Here is a 27,989-nt window from a genome sequence, read left to right as displayed (position 1 = left end):
TTAAAACCAATCCACAGCATGAGGAAATGAGCATAAATCATTCCCAGTCTGCCGTGGAGAAACATAGAAAGGTACTACTCTTTTTTCCTTCTTTCCATCACCTTATCACACACCCACGGCCTAGTGCCCTACGATGCCGTTTGCGGTGGTAGCCGTGCTGGTAAGATGTGTGCCATCGCTGCATCCGTTCGTGGTTGTGCCGTTTAGTATCACGCCTCGTATCGTGCCACCGTTCACCACCGTATCCTTGTCCGATTCGGACTCGGATGTCTCCCGGTCGCTGCTCTCATGTCCACCATTCCTTCGTTCTCCGGTGCTTTCTGGGGTTTCACCACCGGTAGCCGGTGCTGTGAGTAGTTTCCCGTTTGGGGCCACCAGTGGTGTGGCTGGGGCGGATTTACTTTTCAGCATCGTCGCATCACCACCATGGAAGTTGATGTTATTGCTGCTGCCAAACGATGATGGTGGCCTGATAACACTGGCCGTCACCGGTCGCTTGCCGGTTGTTCCGTTCAATCCGTTCAGCTTCGAGGGAGAACCGTTCTGAATCGTCCGGCTCGGGACAGCGCTTCTGGTGGGTGGTGTGTGGTGCTGCTTGCCGGTCCCATTTACCACCGGTATCCGCTCACCGTTCGTGGGTTGCCGACCGGGAGAGGCCAACGTACCGATGTGCGTGGTTCGAACGGGCTTGTTGTTGTTAGGGGAACTGGCCGTGGTGGTCAACCCAAACGAGCTGAGATTGTGGCTCGAACCAAGTGATGTCCTGCGGAGGGCAACTGGGCCACCAGAACTCGTGGGGGTGGTCGGAGCACTGCTTCCGGCGATACTGTGCCGAACGGAAGAAAGCTGCGTGTACACGGAGGAGATCTGCGTTTTGCTAGGGGTGGTCCGAGAGCTGACCGGATGTCCGTTGCTGATCGAATGCTGCTGTTGCTGCGGGATTGTACTGGGAATGCCGGCTGCAGATGGTGTGCGCAGTCCATTTCTAGGCGTCACTGGTGGCTCACTGCGACTGGAAACGAAGGACACGACAAAAAAAGGACACGTTAGAAACACCATGTTTTGCGAAGCGGAAGTGAATTCGAAACAAAACACGTGAGACGCTCGTGTGTTGTGAAATGTTCGTGGGCATGACCGTGGACATTTGCGTGCCAGATTTCTCTCTATTGCTTGTACCGCACACAATTTCGAGAACGTTTATCGTGTCATCGAAAAACCACCACCAACTTGCAACCGGGTTTTTTTCAAAATGTTAACGAACACCCACACGTGTTCTTCTGATGAAAGCGGAAAGATGAATGAATCTGAGTGTGTTTCTGAGCGAGTGGAGCTCGATACGCGAGCAGAGTGTGTTCCATTACCTTATTCAACTGCTCGGGGTAAGGCATGAAAATATACGAAATATAAATACGTTTTGTTCGTTTTAGGTGAAATGAGCTGTCCCAACAACGCCACCAACAACGCTACACGCTCTAACGAAAACTTGGGTGTGGGGAAAATGACCGACAGGACACGTTGCTCTACGGCGCGTACGGCAACCGGATCGTGGTCGGATCCGGCAACGAGGGAACCGCAGCCGCCGGGCAAGTGTCCAAACGGCTGTGCACGAGATGTAACACGCAGATGAGATTGATCGCACACAGCATGCAGATCGCTAGAATTATATCACAAAGCAGTACCTGTCCCAGCTGCAGCCTGCTGGTTTGAAGCCCGATAGCACGGAGAGTTGGGGAGAGAGAGCGGAACAGGGACGCACGGGCAAGGTGATCGTCATTGAATGGGAGCGAAGGATATGAGTGGGAAAGTTGGCGATCATAAAGCAAGCATATTCAATACGATACGGTCGGTTCAATCGGATGATGATGATCAGGATGAAGATGATGAAAATCCATCCCCCACGAGGATGACGATCATGTGTGTGTGTTAGTAGGACGAATGTTGTTGTTAGTCGATCGGTACGTTCGGTGTTACGGAGTTATCCAGTGTTGGGATGCGAGCGAGAAAAGAGAAAACATCATTCCATCAGCGCCTCTGACTGCACGAGGAGACTCAAATTTGTACAACACACTCGAAAACGGAAAGCAAACAGAAAAAAGAAAACAAATGGGTAGGAGCCAAGCCAGCTTAAGGATATTGCCCGCTGGAGGTGGAAAACAGCGCGACGAAGCAATAAAGCAAGCGGTACAGCTGACCAAGCGCATCTCGCACCAACGCGAACTGGCCACCGTATTCGGTGGCCACCACGCGCACCATTCCATTCCCCAGCGCCACTAGCGGCTCGCAATGCGTGCACAAATCACGGATAATGGCCAGTAAGTGGGCGGTGCGGTGCAACAGAGCGGTGGCCAACAACCGGCCACGGATGGTGCAGCGGGACACGAGCGCTACTTCGAAGGCAACCGTACTGTGGAGCATGGGGAAAAAGTCCGCCACGTACACCGGCCGGCTCGGGAGGTGCCGCACGAAGGCCCTTTTGTGGGTTTTGCGGGTGGTGGGGGTTTTTAAGTTCGTTTGCAATATATTAGTCGATTTCCACCTCCACGCGTGGGCAGGGGAGCAGGCAGGGCGGGAGACAAGCCGGAAGAGGGAAGGAAAAGTTGACGCGTAAAAAAAAAGAAAGAGAGAAAGAAAGAAAAAAAAGAGGGAAAAAATAAGGCTTGTTAAGAAATCGATCCCAAGGTACTTTACAAACGTAACAGAACGAAAGAAAAGCAAGGACATTGGGGGTAGTAGCTGAATGGACACGGCGGGAGTTGGGGGGAAGCTAAAATACTTCACTAATAATGCGGGAAGCGGGCACGGCGAAGGTACAACGTAAAATCGATACCGCCCGTGGAAAGCCGCTGTTCAAAACGATAATTACCTTCCTAATCCTTCCTGTCCACCGAAGGAGACGGGCCTCAGCTGCGCGTGGAAAACAATAAAGAAAAAAGAAAATCGTGTAAGAAAGGTGGAGCAACAAAAAAAAACGAAATACGGTAAGGTGCGTAAATTAGATTTAGCGACGGATAGGCGGCCGTTTTTTGGCCCATCGCCCGCGACACCTACTCGCTCGGTTTGTGTCGCCGTGCTGATGGTGTCCGTTTGCGACTGAGTCCTGTCACCGGCGCCCAGCGAAAGGTCGGAAGCTGTTGCCGTTCCGGCGACTCCGCTGCTCTCGGATGATAGGCTGTTGAGTTGCTTCTCCCGATCCGCCTCGTACTTGTCGATCACGTTCTGCTGCTGCCGGATCGTGCGATCCTTCGCCGTTAGCTCGCCCTGTGGGATTTTCACAACAGCGTGTTTCGGTTAGCCGCATTCGTTAGAGCAGTTCGTTTTGGTAATGGCGGGGGGGTTGTAAAATGATTAAAATAAAAAGAACGAAACATCATACAACGTCTACCACTAGGAGGCACAGCGTGTGAAAGCTACGGAAGCAGTGAGAATGGTTTTACTTTCTGAATAAATTTGTATATAACAAAACACCAACGAATACTACGTTCTATCGCGTACTGACGAGGCGTAAATGTACACTCAGTAGGATCCTCGTACGATCGCCTCACGATCACTGTCAAGTGCAATTTTAATAATGAAATAAAAGCTAATCAACATTTTGGAAACTTTTTCACAAGACAGCAACAACTGATAAGAGCAGGGTGAGAGAGAGAGACAGAGATAGAGCGAGATACAAAGTATGGCAAATCAGAAGCAAGAATCAAGAACAAGCGATAGACGAAGGTTTGCGAGTCAAGTGGAAACAGGTTGAGAGAACAAGTGCTTCCTTTTTTGGGGGTGCGATCGCAAGGACAATGTCAAGCGTTCAACCTGTTCGGGAAGGCAGAAATGCTGACATCGTTCCTCTGCGAGTCACACGATACCTCTTTTTGGTTGCTTGCGCTTTTCGTTGGTTTTAGCTTCACCGGCCAATATGTTTGATTTAAGAGAGCCAGACAAACACGACAAATGAAATAAAAGAAAAAAAACCCTCGAATAAAAGAATCAATATTGGCGCTTTACATCGCCGAGCCCCTCGAATGGATACGTGCACTTGTATGCATTTATGCAGCGAGCACCTTCTTTTCGGCTAGTCCGATACACTACTCCTACTACACTAGCCACCACACCGGAAAGAAATAAAACAAACGGGGAAATGAACGTGCAAATACCTGAAGGTAAACCACCTGTCTTCTGAGATCCGCCAGCTCCTGCCGCTGGTCCTCGAGCAGGGCAAGGGCCGCCACGCTGGACTCGCGGACGAGCACGTTCTCCTGCTGGTGCTGCTGCAGAAGCAGCGCCTTGCTGCCGTTGTCCGCGTCCGATTCCTGGTTCGTGGGCCCTCCTGCTGGAGCCGCCGTTGCCATCGTCGCTGGGCCGATGCTACCGTTGGTGGCCGTTGCGCCTGCCGTCGTGAAGAATTGCCCATTGTTATTTTCAAATGGGTTGAGAGTGTCGGTCTAGATTTGCGGTGCCGGACGACACGGAAACATGAGGAAGAAAAGAAAAATTGTGAATCCCATTTTTACCGCACAAAAAAGCACACCCCTTCTGGGGGGTGACTTATTCAGACTCGGGGAGACGAGTGGTTAGATCTGTTAATGGATGGGTTGCAAACATGCACGAACAGTTAGTACGAACAGTTAGGGGTTGCACAGTCACTACTCGGTGCACTAAAGGTATTAAAAGAAAAGAGGGTGGGGAAAATTAAAACACCACGAGGCGGAAGAGACTCAACCTACCATCATCAAATTTTCTTCATCCTGTCATGGCACCACGTCGATCGGGAGTGGGGGCCGGTTCGAGGGTTGGTGTGAAGGACACAGACACACACACGTAACCACGAGGAGACGAACGGAAGCGATAGGACATTACCGCAGCCGACACAAAAACACATACACATAGAAGAAAAACACGGAAAAAATGGAAAGAAAAAAGAAACACGAAAAATAAAAGAAATAAGAAAGAAAAATTAAACGAAAGAAAGAAAATAAAAGCCAGCCAGAAGATGGTGGAGATAATGATGATGATGATGATGAAAAAGGGAGGAAGTAAGCACATCAAACAAACAAGCATCAAACGCGCGCGCGGTTATGACGACGTGAACGCGAACGCATGATGCGAACGCGCGAATGTGCAAGGATGCGTACGAAAACGCGATGCTGGCGGTTACGCGAAATTTTGGATGCGAGCAAATTTTTGCAATGCGTTTTTGACGCAACAAGTGGAAATTTGATTTAGGTAAGCAGCTGGCATTCGAAGCGTCACTGACGAGATGCGGTTAATCACGTAGTAGAGAGGGCGTCGCCTCGAGGTCGAGACCGACTGGGTACCGACGAAAGAAAAAAAGGAGAAAAAAACACCTTCCCCTGTAATGTTTCTAAATAAAAAAAACAAGAGGAAAGGACATAACTCATGCTGGTGCGGTAAAACAAATATCGATCTAACACTAGCGTGTGTGCTCGAATCTAACCACGCGAAAAAGCGACCTACGGCGAAGGTCACCTACTAGCGATCGATGAATGGGTATGATCGCATGATCTCGCGTAAGCTGCCAGGGGTGCTGCGAAGTCCCCCCCCCCCCACGAAAAACTCACCTCTTGCAGTATCCGACGGAGCCGCACCAGCTGCTTCTTGAAGTGCACCACATCCTGGAGCATGGAGTTGCGCAGCGACTTATCGAGCAGGGTGAGATCTTCCGCGGAGTTGGTAGCCGTCGAGGCCGAGTCCGTGCAGTTGTTGTTGTTGTTGTTGGCCAGGTTGTGGAACTGGCTGAGGGTGGCCGTTTTGTACGCCCCCGAGAACGTCCTCCTTGGCAGGCTGTCGATGGAGCGCGGACTTTCCGAGCCATTGTTGGTTGGCGTCGCGTTGTTTTGCAACCGCCTGGTGAGCAAGCGTGCCCTCGCCGGAAGTTGGGATCTGTGGGAAAGCGTAAAAGGACATTGCTCACGTTTATTAAAGGGGATGGGCGATAAGTTCACTAGTCACATTAACAATAACTCTCTCGCTTTTTTGAACGCTCGCGCATTGCGGATGACATAAATAAGCGTTTGTTCGATGGGAGACTTTCTTGCCGGAGTTGGATGGGTGGTTGTCTCTCCCCAATCGATCAACCTATCCGACCCACAATCCTCATCCAAAAAGGACGCGCTCTAAGTAAAGCGTTGGTAAGGTGAAGCAAAAAAAACCGCGTGACCATTTTTGCACTCGTCGGTTTCGCGAAGTCCGCGTTGGCGGACAAAAATCGATAGTAACCTATTTACGACGACTCCTCCTCCGGGTGTTCCGGCCCCGGGCTGTTCGGTTCCCACTCGTGAAGGACTCGGACTTAACCGAGCACAGGAACCACCGGTGGTCGGTGGCACTAGCAACCGTGACTGCTGTTGGTGGTGATGTTGTGAGGCAGTTCTGGCCGCCGTTCCAGCGCTACTGCTGCGTTGCCGGTTCGGACTATGCAACACGGTGCATCCGGGTACGCTGAGATACGACGAGGACGTTGTGGAGGAGGACGACACCACCACCGTCCCCCCTAGGGTGGTCAGTTTCGTTGGCTGTTCGCTGGTGGCTTTCCGGTGGTGCAGATGATGCCTACCGGTGAACCCGGCGTGCATCGGTGAGTTTGATCGCGATCGACCGATCGAGTGGACGTACAGCTTCTCGGACGTGTGGAGATCGGTTTTAACGCGACGCGCCCCGATCGGTGGTGAGGTGGACGTTCCGTTGGATTGCATTTTCGCAATTTTGAAAGGCACAACAGCACACGAAGTATAATCGAATTACCGCGATTGCCGGTCTCTTTCGCGTGGCGCAACAGTTTCGCGTGAAGCCCCCCCCCTGGAAACACGCTTATCGTCGAGGGTGAACCATGATAAAAGGGGTTTGGCGCGCTCGAAGTTCACAGCCGGGGAGGGGTATCGATTTTGTTTTTGGCAAACGACACGCACGATGATAAGGCGCTGGTGCCTGCTCGGGGGGAGGGATGCAATATCGATTTTCTTCCCGATTTTCACCTTCACGCGTGAAGTAAACACATCACACCCTTATCACATGACTGTCGGGACGTAGCCTTAAGCCTTTTTGGGGCTCTCAAACACCCTCGCGTGCTATTCTACAACTTATCACAACTATCACAGATCATAGGGGCCACTAGCTAGGTGCACGCTAAACGACCGTGGCCAAAGCGAACCGCAAAAAGGCCATCGAACACTTTTCACTGCCGCCGCAAGGATACGCCAGCGGAAAAAAAAACAGGCCCGTCCCGTTGATGATTGGGTCGATATCAACAGGACGTTTTGTTGTTGTTGTTGGAAGGGGGGTTCATTCGCTCAACACCACACAACGACCGGTGCGCGCCCGTCATCTGCGCTCTCGGCGAGGAGATGATTTTCACTGCCGCTTCTCGCACAGATTTTTCTTCACTTTGGCGTTCGTTTTCCTTCCTAGTGCGGTGGGTCTACGCACAACGTACCGCACCACTACTGGCGCAAAGCCACTGCAATGATGGTGGTGGTGCAATTACCCATTCGTTGTGGTGCGGGAAAATCGCACCGCCGTCGGAAAATGAGCCGGAAAAATTCGCTCTCACACTCACACACGGTTTCGGAGACTCTCGCTCACAGTGGGACTCTCTTTCCTTTTTTGCTCACGGAGCAGGACGAGAGGACACACGACGGTTTTCCATTTTCACTCCATTGAGCGAGTTTCCCAGCCCGCAAAAGGGACGTGTTGCGCGCGTTCAAGGCAAGGCACCAAACACAGACACCAACCAGCGCAGGGATGGTATCCTTTCGATCCCAGCACGCACACGCAACGTAAACAAAACCGAGAAAACTCGCCCGAGGAAAAACGGCTGCACCAACCAACGAGAGGCCGTCCGGTGCGGCTGCTGATTGCGTACTGAAGCCCGCGTACTACGCAAAGGCACGCAACCAATCGTCGTTGGCGTCGTCCGCGGTTCGATGCGCGCAATCGGTGGAGGGCCTCGTTTTCCAGCTCCAGCATGAGGCGCGTCGTGGCCCCCGGGGGCCGTTTGTCCGTTCGCCTCTTTTCCACCACCAACAACGCACGTTGCGCAAAGACGGTGGCCCACCCGAATGTGTGGAAAGAGGTTTTTCCCCTGTCCTGCTGGGTGGGTTGCGATTTCCGACAAAATAAAAAGCGCAAAAAAAAGCCGACTCGAGTGAGAGAGAGAAAGAGAGCGAAATATGTGAAGGGGGCGAACGCGCATGGGTTACATGGACGCATGTAAGCGTACCTTCGCTGGAGCTAAACGCGGCGCGTGAATGGTGTCGTTTGATAAGAGACCTCCACCTTCACGCCACCAAACAACTCCCTCCTCTTGGGGTCTCGCTTAATCAATGAGACACAAGCAGGGCGGTGACATTAATCCTTCCATGGTCGGCATTCTACACTTCAGCGGCTGGTAATCGTGTGGCGTACAAAACCACCCTCTCTCTCTCGGTGTGACATTCACGCGGCAGGTGACAGACGCGAACAAGGCTGATGTTTCCTTCTTCCTGCGCCGGTTGTTTGTTGCTCAAGCTGAACCATACACATTTTCCTTCCTGCAGCAGTTCGGTGGAGCGTACGAAAAAAAAAACCTTGCCAGTCGGAAAAGCCCACCCACTCGAGAGGGGGCTGGCTGTTCGGTTGATGATGTCACATTCCATTCCACGGGGAAAAAAAACGACTGCCCGCGCGAAACAATAGACCAACGTGGGGTGGAAGTAATATTTCCGATGCCCTACGACGGTGGAAAATAAAAAAACACCAGGCCCAAAGGACACGCGTGCGGATATCGCAAAAAAACGGTAGCAAATAAATTCCCAAAACCCAACCACGAACGGGTTGAATCGCATTGACATTCCTGCTCGGATTCCGTCCCATTAGAAAGATGCCATCCGCCGGTGGGTCATCTCAAACCTTGTATCATGTGGCGATCATGAACATACCACATCAATAAGCTTCCGGAAATAGATAGCAAACAAAAAAGTCACCTAAACAACCATCATGTCGTTCGTCGTGCATAAGACGCGTCTCGAGACAACTCGCTCGCCCGATTAGTTGCAAAGAAAAACAAACAAAAGCGAACCGCGCCCGTGATAGAAAACGATGCTTAGGTATTGTTACTCTTTTTTTTTTTAGTTTGCGGTTCGTGATAAAAATACCCCACATCGATGAAGCGCGGCGATCGCAGTGAAATCTCGGTGTTTGAAATTCGCAGAAGAAAGTGAAGCTAGGTGGAGTGAGAAAAACACCACACAAAACGGCCACCAGCAGCAGCAGCAGCAGCAGCAGCTAAGGCCGGCAAAACATAAATCACGGGCACCGGTCTAAGCAGCTCCAATTACTGTGCACCCGAGCATAGACAGCGAGCCCCCGGCGATGGTGATGTATCGGTGTCCTCCTCTTGGAGGCGCTTTTTTTGCGGTTATCGATATCGGTGGACCGGCAAGTGCAAACACCGCCTTTCAGCGGACTTTCGCGGAAAGCCTTGCATTGCATTATCGCACGCTCCCTAAACGCTCTCCTCAGATGGTTGGTGATGAGCAGCGGCTCACTATCAAACCGGGTGGTTTGAATTCGAAACGATCGTACGATCGCGTGATCGCGCATACACATAAATGGGCAAACAAGCCCATTGTGCGGGGCTCGAAGGATGCGTTCCGGAGAGACGCGGGTTCGCTGGAATTGGATTAATTGCTTCAACCGCGAACCGTTCCGTTGGTGCCGAAGTGGAGTGCTTTCCTTTTTGCATGGTGCAATTTTTGCTCAGCCAGCGAGTCCTGCGATACGGTGGGTTAAAAATACATGCAAACCCCCCTAAAAAAAACCCTAAGAACGATGAGTTCATTTTCGGTTTCGGTTGATAGATGTGTCGTGTTTGAAATTTACTTCTCGTTTTTTTCACTCTTTCCTAACAACAAATTCGCGAACAACAAACAATTGCCAGCAAAAAAAAGGCGCACACACAAGCGGCATGTTTATTCGTTTGCTAGCACGCGTCCGTACGCGCTGCCGGTGAGGTTGTATAAATACTGAGTCCCATACAGCACAGGCTCTAAAAATTGTTCAAATATTGAAGCCGAGAGTGAGAAGCAACACCTTCTCTAAGGTGGAGGCGTAATCGAAAAAGGGTTAAACGCTCTAAGCTCCGTTTTCCACTGATCGGTTCTCGGGCAACGCACTGCACACGCAGCTCACACAACACGTGAGGTAATCTAACGTGCGAGGGCTTAATTAAATAAATGACACACCCGAAAAAGCACACCGACCACTGACGCATCTGCTTGTGGCCACGAATCGGTGGGTGAAAGGAAATTATGTCGACGATAGCGAGAGAGAGAGAGAGAGATAGAAAGACGGCTCGATCTAACGCCCCAAAGCGCCGGGTGAGCTGAATTTTATTACAGCACAGTTATAATAATTCGCGGGTCAGCAGACGTCACAGTCACTTAGCTTAAAGGTGGTTAAAGGCAGGCCTCCGCCACCGATGCAGAACTGAACCGGAGGGATAATGCACGCCCTATCGGTGTTGTCTATATTTGGTTTATGGCAGTTGATCTACAACGCCCGCTACGAGCGCCATGATCTTCGCCTCACGTGTGATCCATCCTAAAACCTGCCTAACCGCAACGAGCACCTCTCCTCGGTGGCTCAGCGGTTGGCCCCATCCATGCGTGGCCAATAAATTCTATACATCGAAAGGTGAACGGAAAAACTCGACGATCAACGTGCGACGATGACTCACAACCGAGTATCGCCTTCTTTCGCCGGGTGTTCTCCGGACGATCGCTTTTCCGCTCACCGTTTGCGCGCGCGGGCGTCGGTAATCGATTCGTGAAATCGTGAAATTATATCACCATCCGTTCCACCTGACGCACCACCAGGGGGAGGGGAACCAAATAATTGACGAGCTCCACAAGCCGGAGCCGGAGTTAAATGAACGATGCAACAGCAACAGCAGCGCCGATACGTTACAACATTACAACATTTCTTCTCGTGCGAAATCACCGACCCACCAGCGGAAGCTGAGCCCCGGAACCGTGGGTGGGTGGGTGGTGGGTTTTGCCTCCGAATGCTCGTATTCCGGGTGCGTTTAATCAATAATCATTATCGGGTGTTTATGCTTCGCCGCGGTTTCGATACGTTATCGCATTTCGGGCGGTTGCCTTCTCCGGCACGTAAGTCTGACATCATGACGGCTTATCATCATAGCGGGTTTCGAGCTTTTCGGTTGGTGGTGGCCAATTTTACTTTCTATCGGCCGCACTTGCGGTTGGCCCAGGTCAGTGTTTCGATGGGGCCGGTAATGATTTTCCGGCCCCGAGAGCATCCATTCGGTAGGCGGCGGAAAGCTTTGGCGCTTCCGGATATATACACATCGAAAGCTTCCGTTAACGGGTGTGGGGGCGAGAGGATGGACCATGGAACGCGCGATTTAATTGATTAAACTCCGATAACCGATTGGTCGCTGTGTCCGGAAGCAGATCGATTACCAAACGCAAGATGCAATCGGATGCGCGTGACGCGAGCTACTCAACCGTTTAATTATAATCGTTGCTCAAAATGGGGGTGGTGGTTTTCTCGCAGAAGAAAAAGAAGAAGCAGTTAGAATAAATGAAACTGAGAGAAAATGCGCGAAAGCTCATTTGTGTCGGTGTTTAAACGAGAGAGAGAGAGAGAGAGAGAGAGAGAGAAAACGAGTGCGATGAATTGTTTAAATCTCTCGCTTAAAATAGCCGCCTAAAAGGGTGAGGTTTTGCCGCACTTCCTATTCCTACTGGAACCGGCGCAATCGATGGCACATCGCACAGTGCAGGTGCATAATGGTGAATAATTGTAGCCAGACTCGAGGCCACAGTAACGTGTTTCCGTTGTTGCGGAGGTAATATATTCTGCCCTAAGGCAAACCAAACTACACAGAACTGCATGGAACAGTTTTTTATCACCTCCTGGTGGGCAGCACATTTATGCTACCGCATGTTCCACAAAACCACTACATCGTTCGCGGGTCAAGTGCATCGTCCACGTTTCATGGCCGTTTGATGCAGCCGTTGACGTCGGTGGTGGAGAAAATCGTAAAGCAACACCACACACAAAAAAAATGCGAAGAGCTGCCACTAATTGTTGCGGCCCATAGTGGCTGTACGGCACCATTTTGCCAGCCATTAGTTTTTGTTATCATTATCGCGTGGTACGAAAAAAAAACAGGGGCTAGTAAAATGGCGGTGCAAAAGTTTAGCAAACGTTGTAGGTTCAGCGCAATGACGGGAAACAGTTGTGTGGTGGTTTTTCAGAACACCCGATCACTGTTAAGGATCGTGTCAGAACGTTCTCGCTGCTATTTTAAAGCGCTACAGCTTAAACAACCCGCAACTGAAAAGCTTGTCCCACTCCGTGGTTCAAAGGAGACGAAGAAAAGGCAGCTTTCATGTGACGTTCACTCGTCAGGCTGGTGCTGTGTTTTGTGTAACAGTAGGACACGCGAAAACCACGCGAGACTAACGACGTCACAACAACCAACCCGCTATCGCCGGTGTTTATTTACAACGCGCGAGAGTGAAGCGTATTACTGCTCACCCTCACCTATCTATGGCCTTTCTCGCTCGGAAACTCTATCGATTCCCTTGATAGGATGTTGTGGTGGCGGCCATAAGACGCGAGGCTGAGACGCTGCACGGTTGAACGCAACCGCAAACCAGTGCGTGGCCTATTCTATGGTAATTAGCTAACGCAGTCAGTATTTTTCCCCCTTAACAACCGCATTTCACCGCCGGGGCCGGATTGAGCAGACAAATTTATTGTTAAATTATTCAATTTGCTTCCGAACGAAATTTCACCCATGAAGCCGACGAGACGATTTCCCATTGCCATTTCTATTTGGGCGCAAATGAACCACCTTGTGCATAGTTTTAAGCAAACCACTGAAAACCCCATTCAACGCAGTTGCATATCGTTAAGATAGCACGCAGCGGTTTAACCGAACGCAAAATATTCAATTTCGCCAAAGCGTGTTTTGTCAATAACTATTTCAAAACCTAGATGAGTGCTTTCGACGGTTGCAGATTTCCCTCCGAAAGGCGCCTGACTGTCTGCATTAAACGCATTCCCTTCTTCTCTAACGAGGGTATTTCACACGTCTTGCAAAAACAAGATTATAGCCTCCACAGCTGCTGCTACAGAGAGAGGGGCATGCAGATTGCCACACACTTCCTTCAGCAGGTCGCGTGATGTAATTTGAATAGAATGGTGGCACGTTGGCGGGTTTTTTTTTTCGCGTGCTAGAAACTCTCATGCCACAAAACAAATGCAACACACACGCAGGGCTAGGTATAGGAAACGACGACATTTACCCATTGTTTGCTGGGGGTTTCTCCGACAGAACCGCCGAGGAGCCTGTGGCACTCGCTGGTGGCGTTGGCATTCCAACCGACGACTCGCTATCCTTCATGGTCGATCTTTTTTCCACCGTCGATTGCTTCGCTTCGACGAGCTGCTGCTGCTGCTGGCGTCCACGCCAAAGGCAAGCTTTTCCACAAACGTTCGTTCTCTATAGAGGTGTTCCTTCTCTCTTTCGAAGGGTTAAATCGGTGGCTCTTCACTGCATCACTTCACTAGCTCACTCGGGGAGAGATTCGCTTGACTTACGGCTTGGCACAAAAGGAGAAAAAAAACCACGATCCGTCTGAAGACGAAACCGGCGAAACGCAAGCCAGAAGCTTAAATGCTTGTCCAATTCTCACTTCTCATGCACCGTCGACGGTTTATGCTGCAGCATCACACGCGAGACGGCTGCCACGAGAAGCGAGAGCGAGGCACGGACGCGACGAAGAACTGATGGCTAGGAAAGCAAACATTCCCTCTCAAGAACGCCTAATGGATGGGACGGTGCTTTTTCGTCTTGCTTTTCTTCACGCTTTTCCCACCCCCAATTTTCTGGGACGGTTAGCGCGCTAGCGGTTTTAACCGTAAATTGTGGTTTTTTGAAGGCAAACGTTGCTGTGCTGGCGGAAGAAAATTGATTACTGTTCCTGTTGTCATGAAACATTCAACAAGCGCACGATCAAGATGGATCTGATTGGACCACTTGCTGGCTTCTAATGGCACGCAGTTCACTACAGTTTATAATTTCCCCTGGAGGAAAGGAGGGAAAAATTTGCGCTCTTTTTCACTGCCACCTCACAACAGAAAGAGCTTACTTCTGCACGGCACTAACGACAAACTAATGACGGCGCGGGCCCACCGAAACGAAAAACGTAGTACACTATTTTGATGTTGTGAAGTGCATCAACATTAGATCAACACAATATCAGTGTGTGTAAGCGAGAAAGAGAGAGAGAGAGAGGCAGAAAGAATGAGAAAACGAGCACGAAAGCTAGCTGCAACAATAAAAATACCAGCGTTTTCCACCACACACGCACACACTCGTACACCGAGCGGTCAGAAACAACAGCACGATCGTCTTCACCTGATCGGTCCTGAAGAGAACTCTCGCACAGGTCCACAGGAAGTGCACCATAAACACAAACACGCGATCATCCGCCAATCGGTGGCAATCGTGCACGGGTGATAGTAAAAGCGGATGCACAAAACTGGCTAATTGCGGCGGGTAGGATGTCAAATTTAGAAACGCACAGATAGTCAACAAACGGTCAATTCACCCACCAGCAGGGGAGCATCTTCACGCGATCGTTCGTTTTGTTGTTTCAGAGCAGAGAGAGAAGCTGATCACCACCTCTGCCATCAGCCACCCGAACCAAGGGGTTGCGCCTGTGAGGGAGAGTTTCTTTGTGCCCGTCCTCGCGAAACATCCCCACCAACACGACGGTTCTGCGAAAATGCTCCAAATAGTTTCCGCGGGCACTCTCCCTTCTCCACCGGCCACGAAGGCCCAGCAGTTGACCGTGAGGGCGATCTTTGCCCTCCCGTGATCGCCTGTCCACCTCAAACCTCCCCCCTCCCACAAACCAAACACGATCGCCTGGTGGGTAACCTTGCCGCACTGTTATGGTGATGGTCGATCGAACACCTTACGATCAGGGGAGAGAAAAAAAAGCCCTACCACACGTTAACCTTGCTGAAGGGATGTAAGACGATCGCCGCGTGCGCACGTGCGCGATATGAATAAAGGGACAATTTCAAATGATATGTCACACGCGCGCGCGCGTCAGTGTTCCCTAGGGCGAGAGCGAACCAACGGGTGCCTGTAATGCTAACGTAGACGCTAAGAACCGACTGAGCGAGCCCCGGAACCTAAATGTGGGCCTGCCTGCCTGACGTCGGATGGATGCGCGTCCACCAGCACACAACTGTGCCTCTTTGCGTGACTCACCGCGAAGGCTCCGCGCTCGTGTGGTCACGTTGGCTGTGGTGGTACTACGAAGTGGCCACCGACCGTGGTGCTGTGTGAGTGCAGCATTCTCGCGGGTTGTGGTCCACCACGGGCTGGGAGAACATTTTCCAAAGCTGTTGCAGGTATCGCCTACATGCTGCTAGAACATCCACGATCATCTGAAACTGCTCCAAATGTCAACCATCATATCGCATTCAGCTTCCACGACCCGACGACCTTTTCTTCCTGTGAACCCGAAAGTGCACGGGTGCATATGGTGGGAACTTTTCGGCACACCCAGCATCACGAAGATCACCAGAGCTTGCGCGATCGCGAGCAATGGGAGTCTCGAAACCGGTTCACTACCACCACCAAGCGGCGGGTGCTCTCTATCAGCTGTGGAGCAGCATAGAAGCGTGTTTCGCGTTTGTTGTGGACGCCTGCCCTGGCTGTATGTTGGATCGCGATCGCACACACCGCAAAAAGTTCACGCAAGAAGGCAGTTAGTCATGCGAGGAGGTGTGCTTTATCTCGCCGGGCTTAGGGGAACGGTGAATGAAGGCCACATGACAGGAATCGCACGCCCAGTGCATTCCGTAACGGTGCTGTGGCAGGCTGGAGGGTGGTTTATAGGCAATGCTTCAAAGTCAGCTTCAGTGTTTGATTCTTGCACTAGTTCCGTGTTACACCGAGAAAAAGATGATATATGTTAAAAGTTCAAAAAACCTTTCCCTTCAACGAGGCAAAAATTGAATGGGGTTTATAGGATAAAGAAACAACACCACTAGAACCACTTTGATAGCGCGAGAACTACGAGAACGTTATGCTGGACAGCCCTCGCTTCAGGTTATCCATCAATTAGTGAACGAATTTAGCAACATTGCAACTAACGTACGCTCTTGCCTGATCGTCACATAACAGTAAACAGGTTAACTGTTCAGCAGTGTGCCTCGTAGAACGAATCCAGGGTCTGCACATGCCCAATGTTGCAACATCATGGTTTTTCCTCCGCACATGGCAAACAAATAGTAGAGCATACCGGGCTTTACCCCACAGCAGCACCGCCCCGTGGAAGTAGTAACATGATCGCGATAATCTACCCCATGTATCATAATCACCATTTGTTACGCTTTAGAGGTACGAGTGAAAACAAATTTAACAAAAAAAACTGAAGCTTGAGCAGTTTTGGATACACGAAACCGACGTCGGCAGCGGACAATCATGAATGAGCACAGGCCAGGAAGTGGTAGTCACGGGTTAGTCGAGGCTTATATTTGAGTAACGAATTTGGTACTCATTACAATTATTGCCACGAGCGCGGATCAGAACGCGAATCGGTATGTGGATTCCGTTGGACCCGGTTTTTTTTTGTGTGCCATTACCTCCCCACGGCTTACAATGTTGCCCCTTCAATGTAAAGTTGAATGCGTTATGCGTTCGAGAGGAAATAGTGAACGGGCCATGGCGGAAGGCCGGAAATGGCGTATGAAAGCACCTTAGAGATTCCGCTAGTTCATTTGCAAACGTTGGTCTGCATCGGTCGCAGTGCCTTACACCGGCAACGTGCTCTACATTATAGGCAACGTGGGGGGAGAAAACCCTTCGTGAAGGGAGGAGGAATATAGCGGTGCTCATGTTTCATACCGCCGCGGGGGTAAAGGTACGACCCTAATGAGGGTGACGGTAATCCATTCTCATTAGGGTCGTGTTGCGGGTTAGCACGTCATGGGACTTTGTGGATTAGTGCATCCATGCGAAAGGGTAAGCCAATTTACTCGCTTGTGACGTTTGTGCTGGATAAAGCTAGAATATTATTATGCAGCATGTACCAAACCGTAACCTCTATTTCATTCAAGCTTTTACAATTGTTCTTAACAACGAACAAAACAAAATACGATTTCATGTTAGAGTGGGTTCTTGAACTTTTCTGTTCTATTTCGAATTTACAATATTTAGTTGAACTTAACACGTGTTAAGTGGTTGTTTATAATAGAACGTATGTAACATCAATAATCGACAACTCAAATCGAATTTAACACGATATGTAATTTGAATAGTAAGACTTATGGTAAGTGTGGCACATGGATGCTATAACCTAAGAAATGTTACCCGTATTGCATACTTTCAGGAGCACATGTTTAAATCTGGAAATCCCACTCCTAAGTACTATAGCACGTGTTTGATAGTTATTCAAATTCAAATTTAATCGTAAAAAAGTACAGAAGAGAAAAAAATTGTAGCAAAAATGGTTTAAATACTTACGTTATGCTCTCCCGGCTGGTGTTATGGCCGCTCTGGTTGTTGTTAATGCTGTTCGTCATGCTGTGCGGGTTGCTTCGCAACAGCGTACTCCATTCGCGTATAATGTGGCCGCCTTTATTCTCCAGCTCGGACCACAGTTGCAGCTCGTCCATTGAGTGCAAGCCGGTTGCGCTGCCTCCTACGCTGGAACGTGCCACTCTGCAGAGATAAAGCATGAATACTTAATTGAAGACACCCTGCAAAACCGAGATTCCAAGCTCCGAACATACCGATCGATGGAATCCATGCTACTGTTGCAATCAAAGTCCAGCATAAAGTCGTCAGATGCGATGGAATCGCACGGTGACAGCGTATCCAAGGATTCCGCCCTTGCCATGCGATTGTCACTGCGGTTGGACTTGCGCGAAAGTGCGGGTGACTCGTATGTATCGGCCATTACCTTGCGTGGTTTTGGTACCGGTGCCTTCGTCTTGGCTGGCTGCGATGCACCGCCACCGTTAGTGTGCCGTTTGAGGGAATCCTTCAGCGTTGGGGTGTCGGTCTGTTGCGACAACAGGTTCAGATTAAGCGAACCGAGATCCAGCGTGCTGCCCTCATCGAACACCAGCCCTGGCTGATCGGCAATCTCATCGTCAATCAAAAAATCGCGCCCTCCGTCCGACAGTGACAGCGAGTTGGAAGCGTGTGTGGGAGAACCGGGCGACACGGGACTGGTCAGTTCATCCAGCTCCGGTGAAATTTCGTCAATGTCCTTCTCCTTTTCCTTCGTGTTTTCTACCGTCTTCTTGCTGTGTCGAGAAGGTTTCTTCGCGTCGTCCGAATTTTCCGTGCAACTGCTAACCAGACTGTCGGTCGGGGACGTTTCATCGTCCAGCAGCAGCACGTCACTGATAGCCGCGGCCATTTCGGCGAATTTGGTTTGCTCATTGCGGTAAATGCGATTGGGTACGTCGGCTTCACTGCTCGCCAGCGGATCGGTTCCCGGATCGGTGAAGCTTATCTGAACCTCCGAAACACTGTCCAGATTGGTCGACACGTCCATCGGTACCGGTGCGGAAATGGAAGCTACAAAACAAAGCACAAACGCAATTAAACCTTGTGTGACAATCGTTCGAGCCGTTGGCACTACTTACAAAACGTAGACGGATTGCCCGCGGTTATTGTGACCGAGCTCATGTCTTCCTCATCCGGTTCTACTGGAGGAGTTGGCGATTGCTGCCGGGGAGCATCCATGGATCTTGAGACACGACTGCTGTCAGTGCTGCTGGTCAAGCTGAGACATCCGAAATCCTTCGCGGCAAGTGCCTCGCCCGCAGTGAACCATGACGCTCGCGAGCAGCTCGACGATGAGGTTTTGCTTTCCGTGACGCTCTCTACCATCTCCTTTATCAGGGCCCCTTTTAAGCTCTTCTCCGACGAATTGTTATCGCGCAGCAGCTTTTCCTCCTCCAAACTGTCGCCATCGGCAGCGCCCCGGGTGTCACCATTGGGTACGCCTTCCTTTTGCGTTCTACTCTCGAGCCCATCCGCACCAGCCCCAACAGCGGCTGCATTTTCCTCTTCCTCATCCACACCGGGCTCCGCGATCTCGTACCGATTGTCATTGATATCGATGTCATCGTGCACGGAAGAGCTGTTCGCGCTGGAAGTAAGCTCGCTCGACCGGATCAGTCCACTCAACGGTGCCGTCCGCTGGTTCTTCGTGCTGCAGAACGCACTCGGTAGCTCCGGTAGCGGCAGCGGAACGATCGGTTCCGTCGTTAGTGCTTCCAGATCGCGCACCTCGAACTTGTGCCGTCCGCTCATGACCATCTCGAGATTGCGATAACGCTGCCGCGGCATGCGCACGCTGCTGGTCGTCGTCGTTGTCGTATCCTCAAGGGCCGGTGCTCCCGAAACGTTCGTGTTGGCAAACTCTTTACGGCTCACGTTGACCGCATGCTTGGCACCTTTCGTGTCCATGGTGTAGCGCGAGCTGGCGGTCGGTCCGGAGGTTGTACCCGTCAGTGAGATCGATACCGGATACTGTGGCTTCGGGAGGCTGGACGTGTGCAGTGTAAACTTGCTGGCGGTTCCCGCCTCCTGACCTACTTTGGCCGTTGCTGCCGCGACATTTCCGCCCGGTGGTGGTTTCGCACTGCAAATGAGAGTAACAGTAACGCGCGTGCTATTAATAAACCGATCTTCCTCACAGTTATGTCGCACGACGCAAACAACACATGCCGAACCGAAACCGGACACGTGACGCAGGTTGTTGTTTAAAACCGTTTGGACTCTGGTTCTTTCACATAACAACAACCCTGCTCTATTATCGAATAATCGCTGCCCGTTCGGCCCATTAGCTAATGTTTCTACTTACTAGAGTCCCCCACTGGCGGGTGCGTTCTGTCCGGCTTCAGTCCCGTGCGTATACTGATGCTGCTGGGTTGCTTGCCGTTGTGCCAACCCGAATCCCGAAACGCCGCCGGTGCTGGCGGAATGCTGAGTATTTTTATGCTCCCCCTGGTTGCCTTTCGTCATCTGCTGTTGATAAGTGCCGCCACCGCTCGCGTTGGAGTCCGGTGCGTTGTGGGTTATTTTCGTACTCGGCGCCTGGTATTTCGGCAATGGGCGATGCACCGCAGCTGCACCACCACCGTACGCGTGCTGGTGCAGTGCCATCGAGTGACCAGCCGGTGCATAGCTAGTTCCGGTGCCGCCCACCGTCGGGAGTGGCGTGAATGTTGTGCGTGCGGATGCCGCCGATGAGGCGCTCTTCGACCGGCGTTTGTCGCCAACGACGTACACGTTGTTATTGTTGTTGTTGTTCGTGTGGATGTTATTGTTGTTGTTGATGTTGGCGGATTGTTTGTCCAAATCGTTGGCCACCCGTGGCTGCAGACCGACGGACGCCGGTCGGACAATGTTGTTCGAGCGGAATCCGAACCGATTGCTACGGTACGGTGCCCCGTGGCTGTCCTTTCTCGGGGGCTGCAATCGTGGCGTCGTACGGCCGGTATTGCCGTTACGTCCTGCACCAGTTCCACCTTCATCTTCAACTGATTCTATTGAGCCTACGGGAAGCGTAAAACAAAGAAAGTTAGAAGCTGCATGTTGCGAATTAACGCCACAATTCCAGCGAAACTGTCAAACCACGTGGACATCGTTTTCTGCACTACCTGTGGGAATGTTTTGACTGAGCGAACATCCAAACAACGCAATAAGAAATGCGTTGGACATTTGCAATGAACGCGTACACCTTAATTGAAACAATTGGCGAAGGATTAAAGGAGAAAATGCAACTGCTCATCGCACCATGCCACTAAACCGAGATAACGTGAGCTAATCCGAAAGCCAAGTGTCACGGTGTCATTGACCTTTGATTTTGACGTACGAAGCTCGTCAACGAAAAACACCTTCAATGTGACTCAACAGACTTACCGGTGTTCCCGTTCTTGTCGCTAAACCCGGCGTCAACTCCCGGGTTCGAGATGACGGTCGCATGTACCAGCTCTCTTTCCGCTTTCTCCCTTTCCAGTGTCGCGTTGGCCAGCAGGTTACCGTTGAACTTCTTGATCTGGTTGGCCACCGCTCCCGGTGCTGGGTCGGTCGCCGTACCGACAGCACCAGTATTTTCGCCGGCATTTGCTCCGCCCGGTAGCAATTTGCCGTTTCCGGGTGCCACCGTGCTGCTGCTGGTTTGGTGTACCTTGTGCTTCTTGAAGCCGAACGACATGGCCGTACCCTTGGTGTGAAGCCCGTCGGCGGTGGCGGCTTTCTTCGACGCTTTCTTACTCTCCGACTGGCCCTGCGGACGGAAGAAATGCGGATGATGAATGTTGCGTTTATGCGATCGCTTGTTTGTTTATGGCGCCATTTCAGAACGAGTTCCGATGACAGCTCGGAATTGCCGATGGGTGCGTGCGCGCGCGCGCCCTGGTTACTAATCATCTGCTGCTGAAAACGTGTTTGATAGATCGCTCTAACTGTGCTGGTGATTAATTAATGCTTCCTATTAGCTGCAGTACGATGGGAAAGCCGCAATTGTAAAAAAGGTCCCTTGACTTTTTGAAAATTCAAACACCTTAGAGTCCCTTGAAAATGTTTGTTCAGCCTAGCTATATTTGAAAAATACCCATCAAACACGTGCATAACCCAACAAAAGAGCACTCCAGCACTGAAGGTCGCGCTGGTTTTGGGACGAACGAAAAGACGACACGATGGGAAGGCCAAACGAAAGAGCTGATGATTGCATGTTGACTAAAGCTCACTGCCAAGGCCAGTCAACCCTACATCAATGTAAACATTTGCGTACAGCATGGCATCATTCCTACCACGGGCTTTGTGTGCATTCCATTAAAGTTCGGTAAACATAACGCAACCTTCAACTGTGAAATACTCCCATGCATTTCGTTGGCGTCTGCTGCAAACATGCAACTCCAGCTGCATGCGGTTCCCGGATCGTTAAAACGCTATGTGCATACTCCACCCTGTGCCATATAAAAAAGCACCCAGGCGCAAAACGAAGACGAATAAAACCGACAAATGATTCAGATTGTTTGTAACAGACTTTGTATCCATGGAGAAGTGCATGTGTAGAAACAGATTAGATACAGAATTTGTACGCTTTCAGGCCGGGTTTGGGTTGGAAAACTGACCGCTCTAAACGGTTTGAACGTTTGAACTCTCGATCGATGTTCATGTCTGCCTGAACATGGCACGAGCCTCTCACCTAAGGGCCATTACTTGAGCACGAACGTGTACGAGTCTTCTGACCGGTCGATTCGCTTTCCTAAAGGGGGGCTTGTATTTATCCGACGTGGAAGAAAAAACGAGTTTGTGTGGCATTTTTTCCAGGAGCTTCAGCACCAGCAGGTCGTCTAAGGGTATCTTCCCGTGACCACTTACTTTGCGCTTGTTCTCTTTTTTTTTCTTGGAGTGTGTGACTCTCTATTGGATTACACTCGCGTAAGAAAGCAGATGATGAGCTTCACAGTGAGATAATAAAGCATACCGGAAGAGGTGCCTAACCATGTTGCTAGTGGAAGGTTTTTTTTCTTCTTCCATTCACCAAAAAGCTTGGCCACATTTTTCGTGAACTCTGCACGACGGTGAAAGGTGGCATGTTGCGATCGTAGTTCATTCGGTAATGTGGGACAAGCCGGACATGTTCATATTTTTTTTTGTTTAGTTTTTTGCCCTGCGATCTACTGCAAACTCTCCACGAAAGGTGAAAGAGTGCACGGGAATACGTGGACAGCCGTGCGGAGAAAGAAAGGAAGTAACACATTTGCTAAATGGGCACGAATTATGTTGCGCGAAGTGAACGAGCAAAAAAACAAACCAGCTCTAGCACCGATTGAGAAGAAGAAATGGCGTGCATTTTGGTTTATTTTTGAAGAGATGCTTTAAGGGTTTCCGGCTACCCGGGCGGACTCCATCGGAGAAAGGTGAACCTATGTCATGTTAATGGAGCAAGATTGTTAGACGAATGGAGATCGAAATTTAATTTTTGCTGAATGCTTCGTTTATGAAATAGCAAAAAGCACTATGATTTATGAAGCCCCTGCAAACAGCGCTCGTTGAAATAATAACGAGCGTTTTTAATTGATCTTTGTTCCGTCGATGTATAACATGCCGGATTCACCCTCTCAGATTGGTCCACATTTCGAGCTTCATGCAACGCTGTGACCTTTTCGCAAGCTCCCACGATTTCGCCACCGTCTGTTGGCTGTCCTTTTGACTTTCAACGATCGATTTCAATGGGCTGGCTTAGGGCCAATTCAATCGGCATTTCGGATGTACCGTGCTCGCCAAATCGTTATACCATTTCGGTTGTTCATGAACGCAAAATATGGCACCATTCACGTTGAAACAAGCTCGCATTTTAAGCACCACATTTCGTAAGGGCCTTCCCTTCGTTTGAATGGGAAAATAATACTGCTTAGTTGGCGAAATTGTGATCGCGCCCATCTTTGGGGTGGGGCTGAAAATGAGCCATGCTTTCACAAGTGGCACTGTTACTGTCTCAATGTAGGGTGGCAGGTGAACCATGGTGGGCTTTTCATTGCACAACGAGACATACCGAGCACCCGGCAGAACCGTGATCTCACCAAACAAACCCCACAGACACGATAACGACTTACATAATGCTCAAGCGCAAACCATTTTATCGTTTTATCAGCCGCCCATGAAAGCCCCCGGGCCCGCTGTATATCGTCGAGACAAGTATATCCGTTTATCTTCATTATACCTCTCCAATTATGTGCCAACCGGTGCAATAATGCACAATTGTGTTCCAGCTCACCCGAATGCTATGAGACGAGTTGGATTTGCCGCTTGCAACAGGGCTATGAAAAAAAAAACGAAATTGAATGGAATGGATGAAATTAACCTGTTATTAACCTTTCATTCCTTTAGGTTCGTTTGTTTGCGGTCCGATGGTAAACGATTGCCCGGGCAAATGGTGGAGTGAAACGAAAATCGCTCCCATCTCTCACCTGATGCTGCGCTGATCGTCGCCGTTTAGGATCACGAGGTGTTTCAGCCATTTCTGTGCCCTGGAAAACGCATTGCAGTGCACTTAGCGCATGCATCTAAGCATGCCATGGAATGGTTTCCTACCCAACGACGGCACCAACGACGCACTCAGTGTCAGCAGTGTTTTGCCAATTATCCTAGCCCCTGTGACTCCCTCTTTCGCGTTCACGTTCCCTTTTGACCCCCGTGTGTGTGTGTGTGTGTGTGTGTGTGTGCCTGCAGGCAAGCATGCGCGCCCGATTGAGAACTAGTTTTCCTTTAGACTGAAGCCTCCGCGAGCCCAAGCCGCCGCGGTGGGAAAGGTTGGGAAATCGATTGTTGTTTATGTATATCAAAAACGATCCCCCCATCGGCAAACGGGGGTCGGTTCGTCGTCGACACATCTGGTGTGTCCGTCGGTGTGCCATTTTATATTTATTTATCTGCGGCGTGCGATCTCACGAAACCCCGATACCATCGCGATGAGCACGCGAATCGAACGTTCGCTTCGTCGTTCGCCTTTCGTACAAGCCATTACAAGCCGACCAACCACCGGAAAGAAGTAGGAAAAATGGACGTGCAAAAAAAAATAAAATTCGATACAAAACGGAGGGCATATTGGAGAAAATGGAAAGGAACCCATGCTGAACGCCTCAGCCGCCGCATGTTGCGTGTGAGCGGCTCATGGTGATTTTTGTATGCTTTCGAATTTTGCAGCGTATTTAGTGGGTTTTTTTTTGCTGCTGCTGCATCGGAAACATATTTAATTTCGATTATGTGTACGTGTGAATTTTATTTTATTTTATTTTTTTCCCTGCCATCCATCTGCGGTTCCCCGCGGTGCTGCGTAAATCCAGCGCATGATCGAATTGTACCGCGGCGTAAATTAAAAGCACCGGCAAAACCCACCAGGAACCGAGACTCCCACCGTCACGCGGATCATGTACGGCGAGCTGGGTGAAATGATTGCAAAATTATATGCCCACTTCTTCGCGATCGCCGGATTCGGAGCAGGGGGGTTTTTAGCAATTTACCCTGGCCAATTTTGCGCCCGGGCTGCACAGGTGCGCCGAGATTTCGGGCGCGGTGTGTGTGTGTGTGTGTGTGTTTATGCTAAACTCGTGACTTTCTCCGGCCCGGTTCCAGACTTCTGCACACAGCAGCACGGGCGGCCACAGAATGCCTCGAAAAGGGCGGCCGGCACGAAATCGAAAGTCGCCCCGGAATTGGAAATAGGTGGCCGGGTGGGAAAAAAAACGGAAATAAATCGTACACGCCGCCGAAAGCGCATCGAACCGCGGAAAGTGCGCGCACGTTCGCGAGCTGCAAAAACGTTTGTCAACCACCGCGAGCCGGACGTTCTCCGCAGGATGGACCGGGCCGCGGATTAGTTACGGGCACGCGAGCATATTTGTGGTTAAATCTGGTGGCGAAAATGGACCGGAACGAGGCAACGTGGGCTGGCCGGTCTAAAAGCTTCCGTCCCTCGTTTTCTCTCTCCTTCATGCCCGGGGGAGCAGTGGAAATCCAATTATTATGTAATATTATCGCATTTGCCATATTTGACATCGCGCTCGGGCACCGCCGTCTTGCGTTTGTTTCGCTCCACATGGATGGGTTTGCTCCCGAGGGTAGGCTTCAGTTTGACCTGCGGGGATTTGTGGCCGGTGAATCAACGTGTGGGTAGATGGGTGTTTTTGCCACTCTAGCCGGTTTGTCGTTCCCTGTGACGGTTCAGGACACGCCACGGAATCAAAAGCGCAGTTTGTCCACTTTGGAAAAAAGCACCCCTTTCTCGTGAAGAATACCGGCCGTTTTGAATATTTTATTGAATAAAGCGAGACCGGGGAGCGAGAAAAAAAAGGGAATCGACCACAAACCTATAATTATTGCAACCAGCCAGAGGCCACGAAGGGATAGGTTCGCGGCGCTAGCGCATTGGCGTCTGTCTGGCGCAGCAGAAACGTGCGACAGAGCCGACATTCAGGTGGTCCCGAGCGCGAATGCGCCTCACTTGCACGCAGACTGGGGGGGTGTTTTTTTTCTCTCCTGCACCACCCCATCGGAGCCAGTTTTCCGATACCCACAGCCCGGCCAGATCGAGGCCAATACCCCGCGTGAGCACGGTTTAGACAGGCTGGTTTGCAGCAGGCAAACATTCCAAGGGCCGTGAAGTTCATGAACTCGTGCGCCACAAGCGACATGGGGAAAATGAGAAGGAAAGACAAAAAAAAAACAGGCCGCCCAGAGCCTTTTGGGTGGTGGGAAAATTGCCCACGAGCCGGTTGATGAGCTCGTTAGGCGACGGTGCGCCAAAGGGGTGTGCGGTTTGAGCGGTTTCTAAACGCATGGCTTAAAGCCGGCTAGGGCTTTCTACTGCACCTTGTGTTGCGATAAATAAGAGCTTGTTTGTTTGATAGCCAACTTTTATATGCAAGCTCAAAGGGCGTCCTGAGCTGCTTGAATCAGTGCGTTCGTTAAGCTTCGCATTAAGCTTAATTTTATCACCTCATAATGGTTATGCCGCTATTACCGTTGCTACCGTTCTTTCGCCTTCATTACAGATTCATTCGCTCTCGGTTGTGGAGCGGATTTTTTGTCTTTACTGCCAAACTGCATACGGCCACCCACCCCCCATCCAAATGGTGCAGACGTAAACAAATGAGTGAGGCATGCGTACAAGTGGCGGAGGTCGTACTGCTCGCGAACCATAATGACCATGAAAAGCCTTCACCTTTCTTCTGGAGACTCCGTGGGGGGGTTGGGAAAAAAATCCTTGCCCGCCGAAGGACCCGCGGGTCCGCGTTCCAGGGTTAAGCATCGGTCCGGACCGGCCATCCAAGGTTAATAGGCAGAGTTGGAAAATGAATTAATTTGCCTCCCCACCCAAAAAAACAGGGAGCGGTGACGCAACGTTGGGTAAAACATGCATCCAAAGCAGTAAGTATTCGTTTGCTCCCTAGAATGTAGGACTAATGATAGGTGGACGGTAGAATGATGCTGCGATGGAAGATGGAAGCCTCCCACACGACGAATAAGTATCAGTGACGTGTCGTGTTTCCTGCTTATCGATTTTCTCTCGAGAAAAAAAATGATACCTTTTCTTAGCTCGTCACATCTTTGCTACCGAGCACGGTGAAAGCGCGAGCGAGAGAGAGAGAGAGCGTACGAAAGAGAGAAAGAGAGATCCAACGTGCAGTACATAAATCGATCGATCGACGGACTTACCATATCTCGGAACCTTGCTTCCCGGCCTCCCTCTTCACCACCGGTATCCACTTCCTCACCGCCCTCTTCCTCCTCTTCTTCTTCTTCTTCTCCTCCCTCTTCTGCCGACAGTCCGTCCTCTGGTGTGATTCTGCACAGTTTTTCTATCTCCTCGAAATCGAGCTCATGCTGGCATTCATCCATAGCGCCGTTGACTGGGGAGCGCTAGCGTGGCCGCCCGGAGTTTTGCACCTGCCGGCATATATTTTGCCAACTCCCGGAGCGATCCTTTTGGACAACCGTTTTTTTTCTCTCCCGTTTCAGCCAGCGATGTCGCGAGTTTGTGACAAAAACAAAACGCCCATCGATACGGGCCCTATGCTGGGTGGGTTTAGATTATGCTTGCAAAGCGCGCACACGAGCGCACACAAATTTCACTGCAATCACGTGAATATTTATCGATTGAATGACCCGTCTCCACTAGGCATCTTCACTGCGTACTGAGAATTCACCCCAACGGACGGTTTTGCCTATGGCCGCAGTTGGGTGAAAACACTGGTTTTAAACACGCCCTTTTAAACGCACCGCCGGTGTGGGACAACAATTTTCAGCCCCAATCGAGCACCGACCCGTGCACCATTTGAGAAGTCGATAATACTGTCTGGCGTTGGGTCGCCCTGGGTTATTTTTTTTAATTGTTTCACTCGCAAGAACT

General features: G+C 50.6%; 1 protein-coding gene across 1 annotated transcript; it reads right to left on the bottom strand.

The window, feature by feature from the left end:
- Positions 1 to 106: 106 nt before the first annotated feature.
- On the bottom strand, positions 107 to 27,989 carry LOC128726996 (mucin-4). The gene is made up of 13 exons (XM_053820852.1): positions 27,296 to 27,989; positions 20,990 to 21,356; positions 19,929 to 20,622; positions 19,112 to 19,706; positions 18,703 to 19,069; positions 17,839 to 18,634; positions 17,613 to 17,767; positions 5,571 to 5,896; positions 4,716 to 4,736; positions 4,146 to 4,433; positions 3,049 to 3,258; positions 2,864 to 2,904; positions 107 to 1,012 (listed from the first exon to the last, which is right to left on the bottom strand). Exons 1-13 carry the CDS (start codon positions 27,476 to 27,478, stop codon positions 121 to 123), a joined length of 4,935 nt encoding a protein of 1,644 aa, XP_053676827.1. The 5' UTR covers positions 27,479 to 27,989; the 3' UTR covers positions 107 to 120.

Source organism: Anopheles nili, chromosome 3 (assembly GCF_943737925.1).
Source record: "Anopheles nili chromosome 3, idAnoNiliSN_F5_01, whole genome shotgun sequence".
NCBI classification, from domain to species: domain Eukaryota; kingdom Metazoa; phylum Arthropoda; class Insecta; order Diptera; family Culicidae; genus Anopheles; species Anopheles nili.
The sequence above is the reverse complement of the archived record's forward strand: the minus strand, read 5'-3'. Positions and strand labels throughout refer to the sequence as shown.